General features: G+C 51.9%; 1 protein-coding gene across 10 annotated transcripts in view; it reads left to right on the forward strand.

The window, feature by feature from the left end:
- Nucleotides 1-21,677, forward strand: part of PPARD (peroxisome proliferator activated receptor delta) — an 89,030-nt gene extending 67,353 nt beyond the window's left edge. For 9 of the 10 annotated variants that reach the window (XM_033216914.1, XM_033216911.1, XM_033216915.1 and 6 more), the window contains 6 exons: nucleotides 3,336-3,566; nucleotides 13,048-13,202; nucleotides 14,695-14,833; nucleotides 17,115-17,317; nucleotides 17,496-17,946; nucleotides 19,336-21,677. In XM_033216914.1, coding sequence (XP_033072805.1) covers nucleotides 3,437-3,566; nucleotides 13,048-13,202; nucleotides 14,695-14,833; nucleotides 17,115-17,317; nucleotides 17,496-17,946; nucleotides 19,336-19,583 — 1,326 coding nt within the window. In that variant the 5' untranslated portion in view covers nucleotides 3,336-3,436 and the 3' untranslated portion in view covers nucleotides 19,584-21,677. The remainder of the gene's footprint in view (nucleotides 1-3,335; nucleotides 3,567-13,047; nucleotides 13,203-14,694; nucleotides 14,834-17,114; nucleotides 17,318-17,495; nucleotides 17,947-19,335) is intronic. The other variant, XM_033216919.1, reaches the window with a different exon arrangement.
- The last annotated feature ends 953 nt before the right edge of the window (nucleotides 21,678-22,630 follow it).

Genomic DNA, 22,630 nt, shown 5'->3' on the forward strand with positions numbered 1-22,630 from the left:
TGGCCTGGCTTGAGTGGGAGTGTGACACATAGAGGGAGCTCAGTCAGCTCCCTCCCCTCCCTCCAGGATTTGGTCCAGACAGGGAGCTCCATCAGGTCCTCCCCAGGGTCACCAGAGGCTCAGAGGCTGTGTTGTCGATTATATATACCAGGCAGTACTGTGGCTTTTCCCCCTCTAATACTGCCTGTTAAGTGGAGACCCCACATCTTCATGTCCCCCTCTTCCTGGTTCTCATCACCACAGCCTGGTGTGCATTTCCCCGTGTCCACTGACACCCACGCCACATGGGTCCAAAAACAGAGTGTGTTCTCATTGCCTCATCCCACTCACCCTGGGCTCTGCCGCCACTGCGCCATGGCTCTTGGGAGTCCCATCTGACCCTTGTTACCAGTGCAGTTCCTTCTCTTGGGACTCATCCCTTCTGAGCCCTCCCGGGGTCCCTCCCTTCTCACCCTCCCCTGCTTCCTCCATCTCCAGGCTTTCATTCTGGTGGAGCATAAAGAATTGGTGCTTCTGGTACTTGTTATTTGGATAATGGCAATTTTTTTTTTTAAAGCTGACTAATGCCACTGCAGTCACACATTGCTCTTGGTAATTGCCAGGGTCCTTTTTCCAGTATTGTGGCCAACTTCCACCCCAGAATCCCACTCTACTCTTGAGCTAAGTGTCTTTATGTCTCCTATTTTAAATTAGGATTGTGTTCAGTTGCATGCAACAGAAATCCGGGAATCAGTGCCGGCAATCAATAAAACAAGTTTGATTTTTTTCACCTAACAAGCAGTCTGGAGGCCAGCATTGCAGGGCGGGTCCAGCAGCTTTGAGAGGCTGCAGTGGCCGGGTGCTTTTGGACTTTTCACCCACCCTCCTACCTGTCTTCTGCTGCTCCAAAGGCAGCTGCTACACCTCTGGGCATAGTATTCCTGTTTCAGGCAGGAAGATGGGAAGGGCAGAAGTTTGTCTCTTTCTATTAGGAAATAATAGCTTTTTCAATAGCTCCTCCTTTTAGATTTCTGTTCACATATTGCTGATCAGAATTATGCCAATGAACACTGTAGCTGCAAGAGAGCTTGGGGAAAATGAATGTTTAGGTAGGCACTTTCCTGATCCAGAGAAGACTGAGACTTAGAAGGAAGGAGAATGGAGCTGGGGAGAAATAGGAGTGACTGCCCCAGGTACCACTTGCAGAAAGCCACGGAGTGAGCAGGACAACACCTGTGAACATTTCCTGTGCTCTGGGTCTGGTGCTTTCCAAGTTTAACACCCAGGGACGAGTGGTCAGGGACTGATCCTTGAGGAACTAATGTATATTAAACAAACTTTCAAGTCCCTGCAATGCAGTGTAAATGAGTAAAGAGCCTGCAGGGGAGAAACTGCCACTAGTGGAGATCATGCCAGTGGGCAGCCATTGCTTGGCTCTGGGGGTGGGTGCCAGAGGCCTGCAGGTGCTCAGGGTCCAGGTCTGCCCAATTTTCAAGAGAAGCCAGAAAACCAAATTTTTAAAAAGTTTTTTCGTTCTAACTCTGTTTTGAAAAAAGTTTGGTGTTACAGAAAAGTTGCAGAGATCGTACAGAGTCCCCACATATCCTTTACCCAGCTCACATTAAATCTTACATAAAGGAACACTGGTACAATACTGTTAACCAAAGTCAATGTGCTGTTCAGACCTTACCAGTTTTTCTGCCACTTCCTTCTTTCTGCTTCGGGGATCTGGTCCAAGATCCCACATTCATTTAGTTGTGTCTCTGTGGTCTGTTCCTGTCTGTGAGGCTTCCTCAGTCACAAAGCTAGAGGTTTACACAACCTTTTCCAGGTTTTCCCACTCTACTGTAATAATTTGGAAATTATACGTCGGCATCTTGAGATGTCTTTTGAAAAATAAGGGGACTTGAGCTGATTGAATGTTGATCACTCCCTCTCATCTTCTACATTATTAAGTTTGCCTTCCTATTTTATTATAATTCAAATTATTTTTAAGTCAGGCACAGTGGCTTACGCTTGTAATTCCAACACCTTGGTAGGCCAAAGTGAGCAGGTTGCTTGAGCCCAGGAGTTCAAAACCAGCCTGGGCAACATAGCAAAACCCCATCTCTTAAAAAAATACAGAAATTAGCTGGTGTGGTGATGCACGCCTGTGGTCCCAACTACTTGGGTGGCTGAGGTGGGAGGATCGCTTGAGTACAGGAGATAAAGGCTGCAGTGAGCCATGATTGCACCACTGCACTCCAGCCTAGGCGACAGAGTGAGACTGTCTCAAAAAACAACAACAACAACAACAACAACAAACACCAGAAAACAGCTAAGAGTTTTGTATTGTTGTTTTATTTCAGGTTCAGGGTACAGATGCAGGTTTGTTATATGGGTGAACTTATGTCACAGGGGTTTGTTATACAGATTATTTCATCACCCAGGTACTAAGACTAGTACCCAATAGTGAATTTTTCTGCTCCTCTCCTCCTCCCAGCCTCCACCCTCAAGTAGGCCCTGAGGTTATTGTTAAGTCCAAGCAAGAGAAGACCTGGTGGAAATGAATGTGTAGCCTTAAGATGTTTTGAGGGGGATGATTTACTACCAGCTGGAAGTTGCTGTGCTGTGAAGCTGGTCGTGGTTCTCAAACTTGGCTGCACGTTACAGTCACCAGGACAATTAAAAAATAAGAACCCCAATGTCCAAGCTGCTCCCAAAACCAATCAAAGGAGAATCTCTGGGGTTGGGACCAGGCATCTGTGTTTTCAAAATCTCCCCAGTGACTACAGTGTATAGCCAAGTTGGCAGGTCTAGAGCAGGACCATGGTTGCGGATCTGTCAACATGAGTCGAGAACAGCAGGACTTTATGTCTTTTTTCCACACCCAACCACTGAAAGGATGGGACTCACCCCTTCAGGAACAGTAGCACAGGAGAGCCATGATTCTTGGGCCTGAGTGCTGGTAGGGACAGGGTCAGGGATGGGAGGCGTGATGCATATATGGATCTCCAGGTGGGCTGGAGAGTTGGGGAAAGCCCCTCAAGTCATTCCAATGTGCTTCCTGGAGACTCAGAACAGGAGGCAACAGAGGAGGCAGGGAAGGGTGGCACAGTGGTGTGTCACCTCTCTGGTTTATGGAGCCTGCTCCGAACCCCACAAACCCACTACGAGGGCCAGGTGGGAAGGGTGATAGGGCAGGTGACTTATGATACAAGGAACAGAGACCATGGGATAGCACTGCAGGGACTGGGGAAGGAGCAGGAGCAGAAGAACCCCCTCCATGACAGCAGCCCCCAAGCGTGCCCCACTCCCACCATCCTCTTCCTCGTCACTGACTCACCTGACCTCTTCCTATCTTCTCCTCTGCCAAGGCTGATGGGAACCACCCTGTAGAGGTCCATCTGCGTTCAGACCCAGACGATGCCAGAGCTATGACCAGGCCTGCAGGCGTGGCGCCGAGGGGAGATCAGCCATGGAGCAGCCACAGGAGGAAGCCCCTGAGGTCCGGGAAGAGGAGGAGAAAGAGGAAGTGGCAGAGGCAGAAGGAGCCCCAGAGCTCAATGGGGGACCACAGCATGCACTTCCTTCCAGCAGCTACACAGGTGAGGAGAGGACTGGCAGGGGACACGGGGCAGAGGAGGCACAGCCCAGTGCAGTGGGGATCCTGGCCCACTGTGAACACCATCGTGTGGGGCGCAGAGTAGCAGAGTGCTGAAGGACTGGAGCCAGAAGCCTGGGTTCACGCCCAGTGCGGTGGGGATCTGCTCTGCCACTCACCAGCAGTGGGGCCTGGAGCAAGGTGTACCACTTCCTTCTGTAAAACAAGCCAGAGGATGGTAGGTGTTGTGGATATGGGCTCTTGTGAGAATTAAATGAGTGGGCATTTGTAACACATGTCATCATCATTATTAGTATTCCCACCACTGTTACCACAAGGAATCTGAGACCAATCTCCACTAACAGCACACTAGAAAGATCAGCTGTACCTGGGATTGTTATGATTAATTCCATTGGTCTGCAATAATTATACACATCATCGTTGAACTGCGTCGTAATTAGATACAATTGCTAAGCAGTTAGTATGAATAAGTCAACTAATATTATTTTTATGCAGCCAAGCAGTTGTAGCTTCTCCTGTCTCACTTATTGGTTCCCCTTTATTTATCAGCAGTGTAGACAGTTTTCTCTAGTACCCTGTACTGTTCTGTCATCTTCATCATCATCATGTTATGTTCACCTTCAAAAGCATCCAGAATCCATGCAGACCTTGGCTTTCCCTTCTGCAATTCCCCCTGCTTTTTTGTTTTTGTGGTTTTTGAGACAATATCTCCTTCTGTTGGCCAGACTAGAGTGCAGTGGCACAATCTCAGCTCACTGCAACCTCTGCCTCCTGGGTTCAAGCGATTCTCCTGCCTCAGCCTCCAGAATAGCTGGGATTACAGGAGTGTACCACCACACCTGGCTAATTTTTGTATTTTTTAGTAGAGATGGGCTTTCACCATGTTGGCCTGGGCTCAAGCAATCCACCCGCCTCAGCCTCCCAAAGTGCTGGGATTACAGGCGCCAGCCACTGCGCTTGGCCTGATCCCCCTGCTTCTTGCTTTCTCCCTTCATTTCTGTCCTTACCCAAGTGCTGCAGGCCTATACATCCAGCTCATCCTCACTCCTTCCCTCAGAAGGAACTCAGGGTCATAAGGATGTACTGCTGGGAGTAGACACCCTGCACTCGCTGCTGCTTTCAGCTGCAGGAGATCCTAGCCACATGTGGTGACTCAGGCAGAGGAGCAAGCCCACGCCACAGGAATGGGCTCTGGACCCCTGTGACTGCATGGAAGCAGGAGGAGGCAGTTGGTGTCCAAGCTAAGGCAGGGTGTAGGCTGTGGAGGTAGCGCAGGCTTCTGTTTGGGTCTGCAGCTAAGATGGGTCTGAATCCTTGAGCCACACGTGCACCTTGAACCTGCAAAGCAAGTCCCAGAATTTTGCAGTTCTTCCTCTTCAGTGTATAGAGTGGTTAGAGGAAGTACAGAGCCATCATTCAGTCCTTCTGATCTCACCCAGGATCACCTGGGAGTGACCAAAATAGGCTAAATGTGATTCTAGGGCCAAAGTGAAGGCGTCCCCCATTCCCCGAGTAACCAACTTCCTGTCTATTGGCTGGTAACTGGGATGGCTTTGGAGACACAGCCGGTCTCAGAAGAGAGGAACAGCTAACCAGGAGTGATAATTCACTCAGTGCCAGTAGCACATACTGTTCTAAATCTGAAGAAGGTGGGGAGGGTTAGAAAGCAAAGGGAAGACAGTGGGGACTAAGAATGAGTGTGGGATGTCACGAGGATGCAAGGGAGAATGCAAGGAGAAGAGATGGCCACAGGGTTTGTGGTTATGCTGCCTGCCATGGCCCACCTCATCCCCATATCTGAGCCCAGGCAGATGGAAGTCCCCTGCAGAGCAGTGTTCTGTCCTGGAGTTTCCTCCACACCCCTTCTTGGGACCAGGGCTGTTTCCCAAATAGCATCACTGTTCCCGTGCAGGCCAGGTGAGGTGCCTGGGAGCAGGGGTAGGGTGAGGCAGGCATGGCAGTGACCTCTCAGGCAGCTTCGTTGTGGGATTTAGGGCACAGCGAGGAAACATCCAGGGCAGAGGTTGCCTCACCAGTCACACGGTACTATGTATAAGGTGGTGTTTAATAGATTCTGTTTATCAATAAACGGATGAAGTGGAGGTAGAAAGCCTTCCTTGTTCAATCATTGAAACAGGAGAGAGGTTACTTGACTTAATCACTATGTGTTAAAGCCATAGTGTATGAAAAGTTCCCCAAAATTCTACAAGACAAGCAACCTAGCAGGAAAATCACAACAGGTAACAATGGGACACATACAAACGGCCTGAAAACCCAACAGGTTTTTCAGTCTAACCAACTCAAAGAAAGCACCTTAAGTTGCGATGCCATTTCACCTGTCAGATGGGTGGGGAGGATTTGGCTCTCCCACCACAAGGGGTGAAAGGGTAGTGTGGACCAACACCTCTTAGTGCGCAATTTTTTTTTTTTTTTTTTTGAGACAGACCTTGACTCTGTCGCTCAGGCTGGAGTGCAGTGGCACACGCTCTCGACTCACTGCAACCTCCGCCTCCCAGGTTCAAGTGATTCTGCTGCCTCAGCCTCCTAAGCAGCTGGGATTACAGGTGTGCCTGGCTGATTTCTGTATTTTTAGTAGAGATGGGATTCCGCTGTGTTGGCCAGGCTAGTCACGAACTCCTGACCTCAGGTGATCCGCCCACCTTGGCCTCCCAAAGTGTTGGGATTACAGGCATGAGCCACCATGCCTGGCCGAGTGTGCATTTCTTTTACCCTGCATTCCCATTTCTAGGAACGTGTCCTGTGTAAGTACTTGCTCAGCATGCACAGAGATTTCCACACTAGCTTATTTACTGCAGGACTGCTCATAAGAGCAAAAATAGGAATGTGCCCATCTGTGGGGAACCAGTTCTAGAAACTGTGGTAGAGCCATGTGGTGGAATACTCTGGAGTCATTGAAAAGGATGAGGCTGGTTTGTATATATTAAATAAGTTCCTGACAAGTTGGGGATCCCATTGTTCAAAATCCTTGTGTTTCATAGAAGGCACCAGAAGAGTCTATACTGAAGGACTCAGGGGCTAACTCTGAGGAGCAGGATGGTGGTTAAGGAGGCTCTGTCACAAGATCCTGCATACCCTTCTGTATTTTTCTCAACAAGTCTGCACTACTTTCATAATTTAAAAGGCAACTGTACTTTTTTTAAGGTTAAAATTAACTGTTTAAAAGGGGGGTGAGGGGCCCTGGAGACAGAGCCTCATCATGTGTCCGGAGCAGAAGGGCTTTGAGATCACAGAGACCAGGGCAGGCATCCCGGGTGTGTCGCTGTGAGCTGCAGCCCTCGCCAGTGCCATCACTTCTCCGAGTCTCACTGTCTTCACCTTTACAGGCTGTGTCCTACCCAGCCTGAGGGCCGGCCGGGTGAGAGTCAGTGGGGATATCTGACACATCGCAGGTCTCCGCACCTGCTAGTTCTCTGCCCCACCCCCATGAGTTATTACTTTGGCCTCAGGAGTCCCCTGAGGGACCCATAAGGACAGGGCATGGCTTTGAGCCCTGAAACAGCAGGAAGGCTCCACAGTCACCCCGACCCCATCCCCCTAGCGGTTCAGCACTGACTCTCAGTGCACATACTGAGCTCCACCCCTGCCAAGCACCTTCTCCTCACCCTCCCCCAGTCAGGCAGGACAGACCTTCCCATCAACAAGGAAACTGAGGTTACCAGAAACCCACTTGCCAGGGTCCTGTGGGTATGTAGGAGTAGAGACAGCTAGAGCCAGGGTTCATATCCCATTCCCTTTCTCATCCCTCCTGCTTCAGTGACATCCATCCCAATCACACTTGAGAAAGAAAGAGGAAGATTAAGTGTCCTTCCTCCTGGCCTCAGCACCTCCTCACTTGGCAAGCACTTGGTGGGTGTCAGGCTGGGCCCAGCACTGTGCCCAGGGCTGGCCATACAGTGGTGGACAAGGCTGAGTGCCTGTCCCAAGGAGCGCACAGTTCAGGCAAACAGGACAACAGAAGTAAAGAGGCTGCTCAGTAACCCAGCCTCAAATCCCTGCAGAGTTTGGCCTGACTTCAGAAGCTGCTGGGTACCTGTTTGCCTGTGAGCTCTGCCAGCGAAGTAAATAGACCAATCGGGAGCCTCCTGGCTGTCTTCACAGCCATGACAACGGCATTCTCCCAGCATTGGAGACTAGATATGCAGGAGAGCTCTCAGCCACAAATGATGTGAGTAAGGTCAATAGTGTCTATTTGCTGAACTTGTAATCAAAGATGGTGAAACTGATACTTTACTCTCTGGGTGAGAGGGCTAGTGTTTACACTGAATCCAAACATTTGGATAATGACATAGTACCTCCTCAGCAGTGACTGTGTCCTGTTGTTTATCATAATAATGTTACTGATTAGCAGTCCTGAACCTGCAGATATGTGTAGTAGTGGAATGCTGAGGTTAAGAGCTCAGCTCCAGGAGTTGCACGGTTCTAGATTATAATTCTTGCTCTGTCACTGTGTTAGGGTTCTCCAGAGATGCAGAACCTGTGTGTATGTGTGTGTGTGTGTGTGTGTGTTTTGAAAGAAAGAGATGTGTTTTAACGAATTGTTTCCCACAGTTGTGGGGGTGGCAAGTCCAAATTTTGCAAGGCAGGCAGGCTGGAGAGCCAGGGAAGTTGATGTTGCAGCTCAAGTCCGAAGGCAGCCTGGAGGCAGAATCTCCTCTTCCACAGTGGGACCACGGTAGGCGTCAGTCTTTTTTCTTAAGGCCTTCAGTTGTTGGATGAGGGCCACTCACATTATGGAGGTAATCTGCTTTACTCAAAGTCTTCTGATTTAAATATTAGTTACATCTAAAAAATACCTTCCTAGTGTCTGGGTGCAGTGGCTTACGCCTGTAATCCCTACATTTTGGAAGGCCGAGGCGGGTGGATCCCCTGAGGTCAGGAGTTCGAGACCAGCCTGGCCAACATGATGAAACCCCGTCTCTACTAAAAATACCAAAAAAACTAGCTGAGCGCCTGTAATCCCAGCTACTCAGGGGGCTGAGGCAGGAGAATCACTTGAACCCAGGAGGCAGAGATGCAGTGAGCTGAGATTGCGCATTGTACGCCAGCCTGGGGGACAAGAGCGAGACTTCATCTCAAAAAAAAAAACCTTCTTAGCAACGTTGTTTGGTCAAACAACTGGGCACCATGGCCTAATCAAGTTGATAGGTAAGATCAACATAGCTGCTATCAGCAAGTTACTTAAGCTTCTGAGCCTTGGAGACCCGGCTTCCTTGCCCATAAAGTAGGGGTAAGAAGAGTATCTTGAAGGGTTGTTTTGAGGTTTTACGTGAGATTAAATGGGTGTCCAATGGAGTGCCTTTAGCGGGACACCTGCTTGCCCCCACCTCTACCCGGGACATCATGTTGTGGGGGAAGTGGTGGAACCTTCAGAACCTGGCCCCTAGTATGGGAAGAATTCTGCCATCCCCTTTCTTTCAGCAGAGAGGGAAGCAGCCCCCTTCTGTGACAGTCACATGCATGGGTGATGGCTCCTTCCAAAATCCTGCACCTCTTACTGCCCCTTACCTGGTGTTGCCCCACTCTATCTCATGTTCTAGTTTTCTTATCTCTTTCTCTTTTTTTCTATTTTATTTTTTTCCTGTAGGCACAAGTGAGTTATAGTAAGTTAAGTTACATCTTACCTTTCCTTGTTTTTCTTGTTTATTTATTTGTTTGTTTATTTATTTATTATTATTATTTTTTGAGACGGAGTCTCGCTCTGTCGCCCAGGCTGGAGTGCAGTGGCTGGATCTCAGCTCACTGCAAGCTCCGCCTCCGGGTTTACGCCATTCTCCTGCCTCAACCTCCCGAGTAGCTGGGACTACAGGCGCCTGCCAGTTTCTTGTATTTTTTAGGAGAGACGGGGTTTCACCGTGTTAGCCAGGATGGTCTCGATCTCCTGACCTCGTGATCCGCCCGTCTCGGCCTCCCAAAGTGCTGGGATTACAGGCTTGAGCCACCGCACCCGGCCGTTTATTTATTTTTTTGAGACAAGGTCTTGTTCTGTCAGCACAGGCTGGAGTACAGTGGTGCAATCACAGCTCACTGCAACCTCGACCTCTCAGGCTCAAGTCATCTTCCCACATTCAGGCAATCCTCCTGCCTCAGCCTCCCAAGTAGCAGGGCCCACAGGCATGTATCACCACACCTAGCTAGTTATTTAAATTTTTTTTTTTTTTTGAGACGGAGTCTCGCTCTGTTGCCCGGGCTGGAGTGCAGTGGCCGGATCTCAGCTCACTGCAAGCTCCGCCTCCTGGGTTCACGCCATTCTCCTGCCTCAGCCTCCCACGTAGCTGGGACTACAGGCGCCCGCCACCTCGCCCGGCTAGTTTTTTGTATTTTTTAGTAGAGACGGGGTTTCACCGTGTTAGCCAGGATGGTCTCGAACTCCTGACCTCGTGATCCGCCCGTCTCGACCTCCCAAAGTGCTGGGATTACAGGCTTGAGCCACCGCGCCCGGCCTATTTAAATTTTTTATAGAGACGGGCTCTCACTATGTTGCCAGGCTGGTCTCAAACTCCTGGGCTCAAGTGATCCTCCCGCCTCAGCCTCCCAATGTGTTGGGATTATAGGTGTGAGCCATTGCACTTGGCCTTTTTTTTTTTTAAGTAGAGACAGTCATGCTTTGTCACCCAGGCTGGTGTACAGTGGCACAATCACAGCTCTTCTAGGCTCAAGGATCTTCCTGCCTCAGCCTCCTCAGTAGCAGGCACTATAGGCAGGTGCCACGACACCCAACTATTTTTTTTTACTTTTTGTAGAGACGGGGGTCTCACCATGTTTCTCCTGGCCTCAGGTGATCCTCCTGCCTTGGCCTCCCAGAGTATTGGGATTACTGGCGTGAGCTACCACACTCAGCCGTTACTTTTTTTTTTTTTGAGACAGTCTCACTCTGTTACCAGGCAGGGGAGTGCAGTGGCATGATCTCAGCTCATTACACTCTCTACTCCCCCACCCCCAGGTTCAAGTGATTCTCCTGCCTTAGCCTCCCAAGTAGCTGGGACTACAGGCACGAGCCACTGTGCTCGGCTAATTTTTATATTTTTAGTAGAGACAGGGTTTCACTGTGTTTGCCAGGATGGTTTCAATCCCTTGACCCATGATCCACCCGCATCGGCCTCCCAAAGTGCTGGGATTACAGGTGTGAGCCACAATGCCTGGCCCTGCTCTTAACTCTTTCTTACCTCAGCTATTTGAGGGCAGAGTCTAGGTCCTGCCCTGCATATAGAAGGTGCTTATCATGTGTCTTTTGAGTGAACACAGAGGGTGACATTGTCACGTGCAGTGCCAACAGCAACCAAATGACTAGACACCTGCTGACTTTCCATGGCCACAGGGAGGATGAGAAAGGCACCTGCAGGAGGTGTGAATAATCTAAGGGTATTGGCCACTGTGGACAAGACTCGGTGGTGGAAGTGAGCTCCGAGATCCAAAGGGAATGTGAGTAGAGATAATGCAGAGTCTAGCAGAGGAAGCAGACATGCAGGTCACAAAAACAAAATTACAAGAAATGCCACAACGCAAGCATATGCTCACGGACTGCACAGATTCAAGGAGGAAATGCCAGAAACCCTGCCTGCCCCAGCATCTGCGTGGGCATCCACAAAGGGTTTCTGTCATGTTATCTCTTTTCTTCCAACATCCAGTGCTGTGAGTTTTATTGTCCCTGTTATAATGCCTCCAGGAGTGGCAGGTCCCGCCCAGCCCCGTCAGCCAGTTGGTGCTGCGGTCAGGACACCCAGGCAGCCTGAGGACTGCCAATTGTGCCGAGAGCTATCATGTGCCTGCTGCGTGCCCAGCACCTCACACAGCTCTCAGTGCCAGACCACGCTGGTGCCCTGGTGGACAAAGTTCCTGGCCTTGTGGCCCTTATGTCTAGTGGGTGGCTTCCAACAGTGAACACACACAGGATATGTCAGGTGGTGACAAAGGCCTGAGAAGACCAAAGCAGCTTCACCCTCCCAGAACACAGCTTTGCCTTCCCAGGCCCGAGAGATGGAGGGAGCCCAGTCTCCCAGTCTGGGTCAAGAGGAACAGTTACACACCTTGGAATGACTGAAGTTGGGAGCTAAGGTGCCAGGACAAGACAGGCCATTTTAGGAACCAGAGACTTGTGTCACCCCTAAACCTCACCAGCCAGGAGGGGAGCAGCCCACTGGGTCCTCTCTGCTATGGTTGGGTGCTTCTTGTGCTCCCCCTCCTGTGGCCAGGCTAGGGGAAGGAGGCTTTCCTGCTGCCACTTCTAGGGCCCAAGGGGAAGCTGGGGGAATGGGGAGACCGTGTGGGAAGGATGGAGTGCACTTTGGTTGGTAGCAGGTGGATAGTTACTCACATGGTGGGGAAATGAAGGTTGCTTGGCCTGTATAGTAGAGGGGTATTACTGCAGGCCTGGAAAACATTAGTCTGGGTTCATCTCCATGGCTTGGGTCCCCCTGATGTCCCCTTCTACTCAAAATGGCTGATTCTCTGGTTTGGAGGTTTGGCACCTGCTTTTGGGGAGGTTGCTCAGTCATTAGAGAAGAGTGCAGAGGTTGGATGGTCATCATGGCAAAAGCAGGACAGCTGGTATGTGAGGCCATGAAACCAGCTCTGGGCTAGCAGTCAGGAAGCTGAGGCTTAGTTCAGGTCCCCTTTCCAAGACGAAGAGATCATTTCCGAGTGTCCAAAGGGCACTGGGAAGAGACTCCTAGCAGTTCTTAGGAAATCATCTGACAGCAGATGTATCCTGAAGTCATAGCCTTAGCAAACTGCCTTCCCCACCAATACACTCAACACCCCGTGGTTCAAACATCTATACGTTTGATAGAAAAACTTGGAGAAATTCAGTGTGTTGCTTAATCAATATGACTGATACCTAAGCTGTTCTACTCAAGCAAGAAGTTTCATGGGAATGAACTTGAGCTTCTTGAGAGATTGTTTACAGCATCCCTGGAGTCTATGCAAGAATAGAACTTCCTTTGGGGGATGGTGGGCAGGCTAGCTCTGCAGAGGTCTACAGTCCTGCCGTTTCTGCAAAACACATTGCACACATCTCCACGTGGGCCACACAGTGGCAACCTCTGAACCAGGAGAGCTGCTTCCTAAGGGCCACCTAAAGACTGTGTGTCTGCTTTCTCCTTGCTTTCCTTCTCCCAAAACACAGCCATTCTCCTCCCCACTGCTGCCGCATAGTGAGTTCAGTCCGGGAAGCCTTTCACCCAGCCCCAGTGGTAATAGCTGCCGTGTACTGAACATCTTCTGTATGTTAGGCTCTGGGAGAAACACTGTGGAGACTTTTTGCCCATCCTCCCAGAGAAGCTGTCAATACCCCTGGTTCTAGGTGAAGAAACTGGTCCTTAGAAAGGTTGACTCCCTGAGGCCACACAGCTGTTAAGTGGCTGAGCTGAGGGCTGTGGGGCTGTTCCCACACCCTGGCTTCCAGGCCTGGCAGCATGTGGAGCTGCCCCTCCATCGTGTGTCCACAGACCTCTCCCGGAGCTCCTCGCCACCCTCACTGCTGGACCAGCTGCAGATGGGCTGTGATGGGGCCTCGTGTGGCAGCCTCAACATGGAGTGCCGGGTGTGCGGGGACAAGGCATCAGGCTTCCACTACGGCGTTCATGCATGTGAGGGGTGCAAGGTACGGACTCGGGGGAGCGGTGGCTGGCCACTGAGGCTCTGGTCACATGGTGAATTGACCCTCCACAAAGCTTTCCCTGCCTTGGAGTAGGGCCCTGACTGTATCCACTGCAGAATTCCTGCCCAGGAGGCAGCCAGGCCCTTGGGCTCCAGACCTCAGCTCTGGGCACTGCAGGAGAAGAGGGAGTTCCCTTGTCAAGCCTACCCTGTCGGGCACCTGTGTTGACCCAGCTTTATGGGTGATTGTGCCCCCCTGGGGACCAGACAGGCAGGACAGAATGAGGGTCTTGGGCTGAGGTCTGGGTTTCCTGTTTCTCAAGGCTCAAAGGGGGCTCTTTGAGAAAAAGGACAGACATTTGTTTTTCCAGTGATATTTGTGGGTCCTTCCTAACTTCACATACATCAAAATCTCACGATTATTTTATTGAACCACCACCTCACAAATATACAGAACCAGATAAATTTATGAGAAACCAAGTGCCGTGAGACAATCTTATGTTACCAAACTAACAAAGAAGCTTTTTTTTTTTTTTTTTTTTTTTGAGATGGAATCTTGCTCTGTCACCTAGGCTGGAGTGCAGTGGCATGATCTCAGTTAATTGCAATCTCCACCTCCCAGGTTCAGGAGATTCTCCTGCCTCAGCCTCCAGAGTAGCTGGGATTACAGGTACACACCACCATGCCTGGCTAATTTTCATACTTTTAGTAGAGATGGGGTTTCACCATATTGGCCAGGCTGGTCTCGAACTCCTTACCTCAGGTGATGCACCTGCCTCGGCCTCCCAAAGTGCTGGGATTACAGGCGTGAACCACCGTGCCTGGCCCAGTTTTTGTAGTTTTAATAGAGACGGGGTTTCACCATATTGGCCGGGCTGGTCTTGAACTACTGACCTCAGGTGATACACCTGCCTCGGCCTCCCAAAGTGCTGGGATTACAGGTGTGAGCCACTCTGCCCAGCCCCAACAAAGAAGTTTTAGGACTTCTTTAGGCATTTAAAATAGTTGTGTTCTTTTTGTTTTTTGTTTTTTTGAGATGGAGTTTCACTCTTACTGTCCAGGCTGGAGTGTAATGGCGCGATCTTGGCTCACTGCAACCTCTGCCTCGCGTGTTCAGGAGATTCCCCTGCCTCAGCCTCCTGGGTAGGTGGGATTACAGGGGTGTGCCACCACACTCGGCTAATTTTTCTGTATTTTTAGTAGAGACGGGGTTTCACCATCTTGGCCAGGCTGGTCTCAAACTCCTGACCTTAGGTGATCAGCCCACCTTGGCTTCCCAAAGTCTGGGATTACAGGCATGAGCCACTGCACCCAACCTAAAATAGTTTTAATTAAAGTTTCAGAATTATTTTCCTTCTCCATCTCCCCTCCAAAAAAATTTCTCCTCATTACTTCCAAATTTCAGGAGTATTTACACCTTATGCATAATCAGGCCCTTTGGCACAACCTCCCCCCACCTCCTGCTTGCCTTTCCTCACCTGTTCTTGGTGCCTCAGGGCTTCTTCCGTCGGACGATCCGCATGAAGCTGGAGTACGAGAAGTGTGAGCGCAGCTGCAAGATTCAGAAGAAGAACCGCAACAAGTGTCAGTACTGCCGTTTCCAGAAGTGCCTGGCACTGGGCATGTCACACAACGGTGAGAGCTGACCAGAGCAACACAGGCTGCTGGCTCCACACAGCCTGAAACCAGGGTCCAGAGAGCCCTCGGGGCAGCCCAGAGGGGGCGCCTGTAGAGCAGTGCCTGGCACACAGTGAGCACCATGGCTGTTGGCTTTTGGCTTTGCTGATCTGGACCTTGGGTCTTCTAAGACCTGCCAGTTCCTCAGACTGCCAGCATCTACCATGGTCCCAGGCCTGGGGTAGTCTCTACCTCCCTGTACCTGAGGTTTACCCATTCTGGCCCAGAAGGGAACTGAGAATTGATAACAGCTTGAACAATTTGGGGAACACCAGTCCCAGAAGCTCAAGCCTGTCTCAGATGACCTGACACAGCATGAAAGCTACTGCCAAGGCCAGGGATCCCCTTGGCCCTCCTTGGTTATAGAAGGCAGGCAGTAGCCAGTAAGTGACCACATCTGTCAACTCCCAGGAGCCAGGCAGAAGTTTCTTGGAGGTCAGCCACTCCCCAGAGACAAAGCCTTCTCTGCCCTGTGCTCCAGGCCTCCTGCAGAGCCTTGTCTTCGGACCTCTAGGGTAGGATATTGCAAAGCCCACCTATCCCCTTAGTACCTCTCTGAGTCAGACCCCTAGAGGACAGGGGAGAGCCTCTTGTGATCTCGACAGGCAGGTTAGCTGCTTGGCCAGCTTTTACCCAGGGATGCCCTAACTGCCTTGCATCTTAGAGGGTAGCAGGACCTGAGCCCTCCATTTGCGGCTCTCCTGGGTAATGGGGTCTGGCAGGTCTGGGTTTCACTCCTTTCCTAGGAAATCTCAGAACTGACTGAATCCCTCTCCTCACGCTAACTCTGGGAGAAGTCGCATTCGTATCCTACTCAATTACTAATGACAATTTTTGAGTGCTTACTATGTGAGGATTCTTATTTAATTGATCTAATAACTCAGTATGTTTTTAAAAGTATTAGCCTCATTTTTATGATTAAAAAGAAAAATGGCCAGGTGCAGTGGCTCACACCTGTAATCCCATCACTTTGGGAGGCCAAGCAGGAGGATTGCTTGAGTCCAGGAGTTTTTTTTTTTTTTTTTTTTTTTTGAGACGGAGTCTCGCCCTGTCGCCCAGGCTGGAGTGCAGTGGCCGGATCTCAGCTCACTGCAAGCTCCGCCTCCCGGGTTTACGCCATTCTCCTGCCTCAGCCTCCTGAGTAGCTGGGACTACAGGCGCCCACCACCTCGCCCGGCTATTTTTTTTTTGTATTTTTTTTTAGTAGAGACGGGGTTTCACCATGTTAGCCAGGATGGTCTCGATCTCCTGACCTCGTAATCCGCCCGTCTCGGCCTCCCAAAGTGCTGGGATTACAGGCTTGAGCCACCGCGCCCGGCCGAGTCCAGGAGTTTAAGACCAGCCTGAGCAACATAGTGAGACCACGTCTCTACAAAAAAAAAAAAAAACAGCCAGGCTTGGTGGCATGCACCTGTAGTCTCTGCTACTCAGAAGGTTGAGGTGGGAGGATCACTTTAGCCCAGGAGGTCAAAGCTGCAGTGAGCCATGATTTGCCAGTGTACTATAGGCTGGACGAGAGTGGAAACCCTGTCTCAAAAAAAAGAAAAAAGCTGGGCATGTTGGCACATGCCTATAATCCCAGCATTTTGGGAGGCCAGGGCGGGTGGATCACCGGAGGTCAGCAGTTCAAGAGCATCCTGGCCAAGGTGGTGAAACCCCATCTCTACTAAAAAAAAATACAAAAACTAGCCGGGCATGGTGGCGGACACCTGTAATCCCAGCTACTCGGGAGGCTGAGGCAGAGAATTGCTTGAGCCCGGGAGGCAGAGGTTGTAGTGAGCCGAGACCACGCCACTGTACTCCAACCTGAGAGACAGCAAGACTCCGTCTCAAAAAAAAAAGAAAAGAAAAAGAAAAGTGAAGGAGTCTGCCCCAAGTCACACAGCTAGTAAACTGCTAAGCTGGAACTCAAACCCAGGCCTTTGTCACCAAAGTCTGTCTTACCCCAGTCAGAGTAGCTCAGTCACTTAGTATGTTAGAGCCCTTGTGTTCTGGGCACTGTGAACAGAACAGACAAAATCACTGCTCTTGCAAAGATACACCCCCCAAAAAAGAATCACGTCTTGTGGAGCTTGCAATCTGGAGGGGCCACCCCAGCATTCCCACCTTGCTGACTCTAGAGCTTCTGGGGGCCCTGGGCTCCAAAAGGATTTGGCCCATGCACCTATAAAGGGATGGGGATGTCAGAGGTGCTGGGGCCTGCCTGGGCTCCTTGCTGACTCCCCTCTTCCCTGTGCAGCTATCCGTTTCGGCCGGATGCCAGAGGCTGAGAAGAGGAAGCTGGTGGCAGGGCTGACGGCAAATGAGGGGAGCCAGTACAACCCACAGGTGGCCGACCTGAAGGCCTTCTCCAAGCACATCTACAATGCCTACCTGAAAAACTTCAACATGACCAAAAAGAAGGCCCGCAGCATCCTCACTGGCAAAGCCAGCCACACAGCGGTGAGTGTTGCTGCTCGGCGTGGCAGTATCCTGGGCTCTGGGTCCCACTGCTGCCTGCCTGACTCCTGGGAGAGCCAGGCCTTCTCCCTCCCTCAACTTCATGGTGCAGGCAAGGGATATGGGGAGTACAGGGTGGGGGTCTCCCGAATCCTGGTCTCTAACAGGGCCTGGTTTTCAGCCCTTTGTGATCCACGACATCGAGACATTGTGGCAGGCAGAGAAGGGGCTGGTGTGGAAGCAGCTGGTGAACGGCCTGCCTCCCTACAAGGAGATCAGCGTGCACGTCTTCTACCGCTGCCAGTGCACCACGGTGGAGACTGTGCGGGAGCTCATCGAGTTCGCCAAGAGCATCCCCAGCTTCAGCAGCCTCTTCCTCAATGACCAGGTTACCCTTCTCAAGTATGGTGTGCACGAGGCCATCTTCGCCATGCTGGCCTCCATCGTCAACAAGGATGGGCTGCTGGTAGCCAACGGCAGTGGCTTTGTCACCCGCGAGTTCCTGCGCAGCCTCCGCAAACCCTTCGGTGATATCGTTGAGCCCAAGTTTGAATTTGCTGTCAAGTTCAACGCCCTGGAACTTGACGACAGTGACCTGGCCCTATTCATTGCGGCCATCATTCTGTGTGGAGGTGAGTGAGAGTGTGGCAGGCGGGCTGGCCTAGCACACCCAGTCGTCCTAGGGGCTGGCCTGCACTACAGGGCACTGTGCCTGAGCTCTGACAGTGTGGGGAAGTGTCCCTTTGATCTTGGCAGTGGAACATGCAAGGCACTGCCTGAGCATGCAGGGTTAGCTCCATCTCGTTATGTATGTATATTGAGGTGGAGATAGGAAAGAGACTAAGCCAGACGTGGTGGCTCATGCCTGTAATCCCAGCACTTTGGCAGGCCGAGGCGGGTGGATCACTTGAGGTCAGGAGTTCGAAACCAGCCTGGCCAACATAGTGAAACCCCGTCTCTACTAAAAATACAAAAAATTAGCCAGATGTGGTGGCACACACCTGTAATCTCAGCTACTTGGGAGGCTGAGCCAGGAGAATCGCTTGAACCTGAGAGGTGGAGGTTGCAGTGAGCCAAAATCCCACCACAGCACTCCAGCCTGGGTGACAGAGCAAGACCCTGTCTCAAAAAAAAGGAAAAGGACTAACAGGCAGTATGCTGTCATGTTAATGTGGGGTGGAAAAATTGTCTGCATTGTCTCTGCATTTTTTTTTTTTTTTTTTTTTTTTTTGAGACGGAGTCTTGCTCTGTCGCCCGGGCTGGAGTGTAGTGGCTGGTTCTCAGCTCACTGCAAGCTCCGCCTCCTGGGTTCACGCCATTCTCCTGCCTCAGCCTCCCGAGTAGCTGGGACTACAGGCGCCCGCCACCTCACCCGGCTAGTTTTTTGTTTTTTTTTTTTAGTAGAGACGGGGTTTCACCGTGTTAGCCAGGATGGTCTCGATCTCCTGACCTCGTGATCCGCCCGTCTTGGCCTCCCAAAGTGCTGGGATTACAGGCTTGAGCCACCGCGCCCGGCCTGTCTCTGCATTTTTTTAAATTCCAACACAATAAATACAATAATAACTATGCTAACTAACCGTGGCCTAGAGCTTACTTCATGCCAGGCACTGTTCCTTTTCATCGATGATGACTCACTTGATCCTCACAACAAACTTGTGCAGGAAGAATGTTTTCTATCTCCATTTTACACATCAGAGAGGCTGAGTGACCTGCCCATAGCTTCATCGATAGGCTGTGGCAGACACAGGATTTGAATTAAGCATTGAGTCTCTTAACCACGATACTATGTTGCCTAATCAGGGGTGAAAAAACAAAGGAAGTGGATTAAGACCAAGGGTAGGGAGACTAGAACAGCCAGTAGACCATTGCTGACGGGACAGGGCTTGGTCTGTCACGGGACAGGTCTTGTCTGTCACGGCCAAGGAGGCCTGCTGTCCCCTGGGCCAAGTCACCTCTTGGGGTGGAGGTAGGGGAGCTCCACTGCCTTTCTGAGCTCCCTGGCGTGCCCTGTGTCCCCACAGACCGGCCAGGCCTCATGAACGTTCCACAGGTGGAGGCTATCCAGGACACCATCCTGCGTGCCCTCGAATTCCACCTGCAGGCCAACCACCCCGATGCCCAGTACCTCTTCCCCAAGCTGTTGCAGAAGATGGCTGACCTGCGGCAGCTGGTCACCGAGCATGCGCAGATGATGCAGCGGATCAAGAAGACCGAGACCGAGACCTCGCTGCACCCTCTGCTCCAGGAGATCTACAAGGACATGTACTAGGGGCGGCGCCCAGGCCTCCCTGCAGGCTCCAGTGGGGCCAGCACTGGAGGGGCCCACCCAAGTGACTTTTCCGTTGACCAGCCCTTGAGCACCCGGCCTGGAGCAGCAGAGTCCCATGCTCGCTGTGAGACACATGACACCCACCGCCTCTGGCTCCCTGTGCCCTCTCTCCCACTTCCTCCAGTCAACTCTCTTCCTGTCTATTGTCTCCCTCTTTCTCAGTTCCTCTTTCCTTTCTAATTCCCTTGCTCTATTTCTTCCTTTCTGTAGGCTTCTCCTCTTCCCTTCTCCCTTGCCCTCCCTTTCTCTCTCCACCCCCATGTCTGTCCTCGTTTCTTATTCTGTGAGATGTTTTGTATGATTTCACCAGCAGCATAGAACAGGACCTCTGCTTTTGCACACGCTTTTCTCCAGGAGCAGAAGGGAGTGGGGCCTGCCCTCTGCCCCATCATTGCACCTGCAGTCTTAGGGTCCTCACTTCTGTCTCCTGTCTTCAGAGCAAAAGACTTGAGCCATCCAAAGAAACACTAAGCTGTCTGGGCCTGGGTTCCAGGGAAGGCTGAGCATGGCCTGGACTGACTGCAGCAGCCTGTAGTCCTGGGGTCCTCGCTGTAAAGGACAGTGGGCAGGAGGCCCAGGCTGAGAGCCAGATGCCTCCCCAAGACTGTAATTGCTCCTTCGAGGCTGAGGCCACCCACTGACCCAACTGATCCTGCTCCAGCAGCACTCCTCAGCCCCACTGACACCCAGCGTCCTTCCATCTTCTTCACACTGGTTTGCCAGGCCAGTGTTGCTGATGGCCCCCTGCACTGGCCGCTGGACGGCAGTCTCCCAGCTTGGAAGTAGGCAGGGTTCCCTCCAGGTGGGCCCCCACCTCATTGAAGAGGAGCAAGTCTCAAGAGAAGGAGGAGGGGTTGGTGGTTGGAGGAAGCAGCACACCCAATTCTGCCCCTAGGACTGGGGGTCTGAGTCCTGGGGTCAGGCCAGGGAGAGAGCTCAGGGCAGGCCTTCGCCAGCACCCCCACTGCCCCCCTGCCCAGTAGCAGCCACCCACATTGTGTCGGCACCCAGGGCCAGGGCCTGGCCTCACATCCCACTGCTCCTTTCTCTAGCTGGCTCCATGGGAGCTCAGGTCCCACTCTCCCTGAAACTGCCCCCTCCAGCACACACACAAGCACTGAAATCACTTTACCTGCAGGCTCCATGCACCTCCCTTCCCTCCCTGAGGCAAGTGAGAACCCGGAGAGAGGGGCCTGCAGGTGGGCAGGCAGGGCTGGGCCAGGTCTCCGGGGAGGCAGGGGTCCTGCAGGTCCTGCTGAGTCAACCCAGCACCTGCTCCCAGTGGGAGCTTCCTGGGATAAACTGAGCCTGTTCATTCTGATGTCCATTTGTCCCAACAGCTCTGCCGCCCTCCTCTTCCCCTTTATTCAGCCCAGCTGGCCACCTAGAAGTCTCCCTGCACAGCCTCTGGTGTCCGAGGACCTTGTGGGACCAGTCCCACACCGCTGGTCCCTGCCCTCCCCTGCTTCCAGGTTGAGGTGCGCTCACCTCAGAACAGGGCCAAAGCACAGCTGGGCATGCCATGTCTGAGTAGGGCAGAGCCCTCCAGGCCTGCAGGGGCAAGGGGCTGGCTGCAGTCTCAGAGCACAGAGGTAGGAGAGCTGGAGTTCGAGCCCAGGCTTCCTGGGTCCTGCCTGGTCCTCCCTCCCCAGGGGCCATTCTGTGTGTGACTGGGTGGAAGTGCCCAGCCCTTGCCCCTACCGGCGCTGTGGCCTCCCTTCCATGCCCCAGGATCACTCTCTACTGGCAGGATTCTTCCAGCTCCCCACCCACCCAGCTGATGGGGGTTGGGGTGCTTCCTTTCAGGCCAAGTCTATGAAGGGACGGCTGCTGGGACCCACCTCCCCCTCCCCGTGCCGCGTCCCTGCCCCGACCCGGGTCTGGTGCTGAGGATACAGCTCTTCTCAGTGTCTGAACAATCTCCAAAATTGAAATGTATATTTTTGCTAGGAGCCCCAGCTTCCTGTGTTTTTAATATAAATAGTGTACACAGACTGACGAAACTTTAAATAAATGGGAATTAAATATTTAAGAGCTGACTGGAAGCTGACTCAGTTACTTGAATGTTTTTCCTGGGGCTGACAGGGCTCCACACCTCCTCCACATCCAGTACTGGAGGGCAAAGGAGGCTTTGGGTGCCGAAGCCCTCCTTTGCCTCCACCTCGCTTTGCTCACCACTTGTCAGTCGGGTGGACGACTGTGCCATTTCCACCCTGCAGAGAGAATTTGGGGTGTGAGGGTACAAAGGATGTGGGGTACCCTGGTGGAGCAGTTGGGGTCTGGGGAATGGGAAGGCCCCTGGAGGAGGCGGATGCAGGACTCAATAGATCAAAGCCAGTTTTTCATCACCATGAGAGATCATGGTTTTCCTCTCCTTTGCTGCCACCCGGTTCTCTCCTGTCTTTCCTGAGGTGCCATTTCCCCAGGGGTCCAGTAGAGCCCAGCCCCCAGCAGCCATGGGTTTGTCTGCAGTGCGAGGCCAGGTCAGGGTATGTAACAGAGTATGTTTATCTAGTCAGGAAAAAACTACAGCTAAATATTTCCAAATGGGGAATGTACTGCAGGGAGTTGTTGCAAAAGTATTGGAAGTACTGAAAGATCAATAGGGGGAAATAGAGGTCATCCGGAGATAAGTAACTGCAGGAAGCCATTCTCACCTCCAGGGCTGAATGGGAAAATGGTATCATTTGGGGGCCACCATTGCTAGAACACACACTGACACTGCAGCAACCAGGAGCCTGAAGTCACCAGTTGATTTGACTATAGAACCAGACTGCTGGTGCCTGAGTTCACGCACATGGTACATATGGGGCCACCAGAGTGCCCAAGGCCACCACCACTGCTGCCCCTGTGACCTCACTGCTTGAGTGCTGTAGCCCCATAACTCATAGCCTGGTCTCAGCTGCTTCTGCCAGAAGTGCTGTCAGAGTTTGGGGTTGGGGAAGCAAAGGATTCTTCCTTCTGCCTATCTTCCAGTCTGTTGCTTT

Source organism: Trachypithecus francoisi, unplaced genomic scaffold (assembly GCF_009764315.1).
Source record: "Trachypithecus francoisi isolate TF-2019V2 unplaced genomic scaffold, Tfra_2.0 Lachesis_group10, whole genome shotgun sequence".
In the NCBI taxonomy this organism is placed as follows: Eukaryota; Metazoa; Chordata; class Mammalia; order Primates; family Cercopithecidae; genus Trachypithecus; species Trachypithecus francoisi.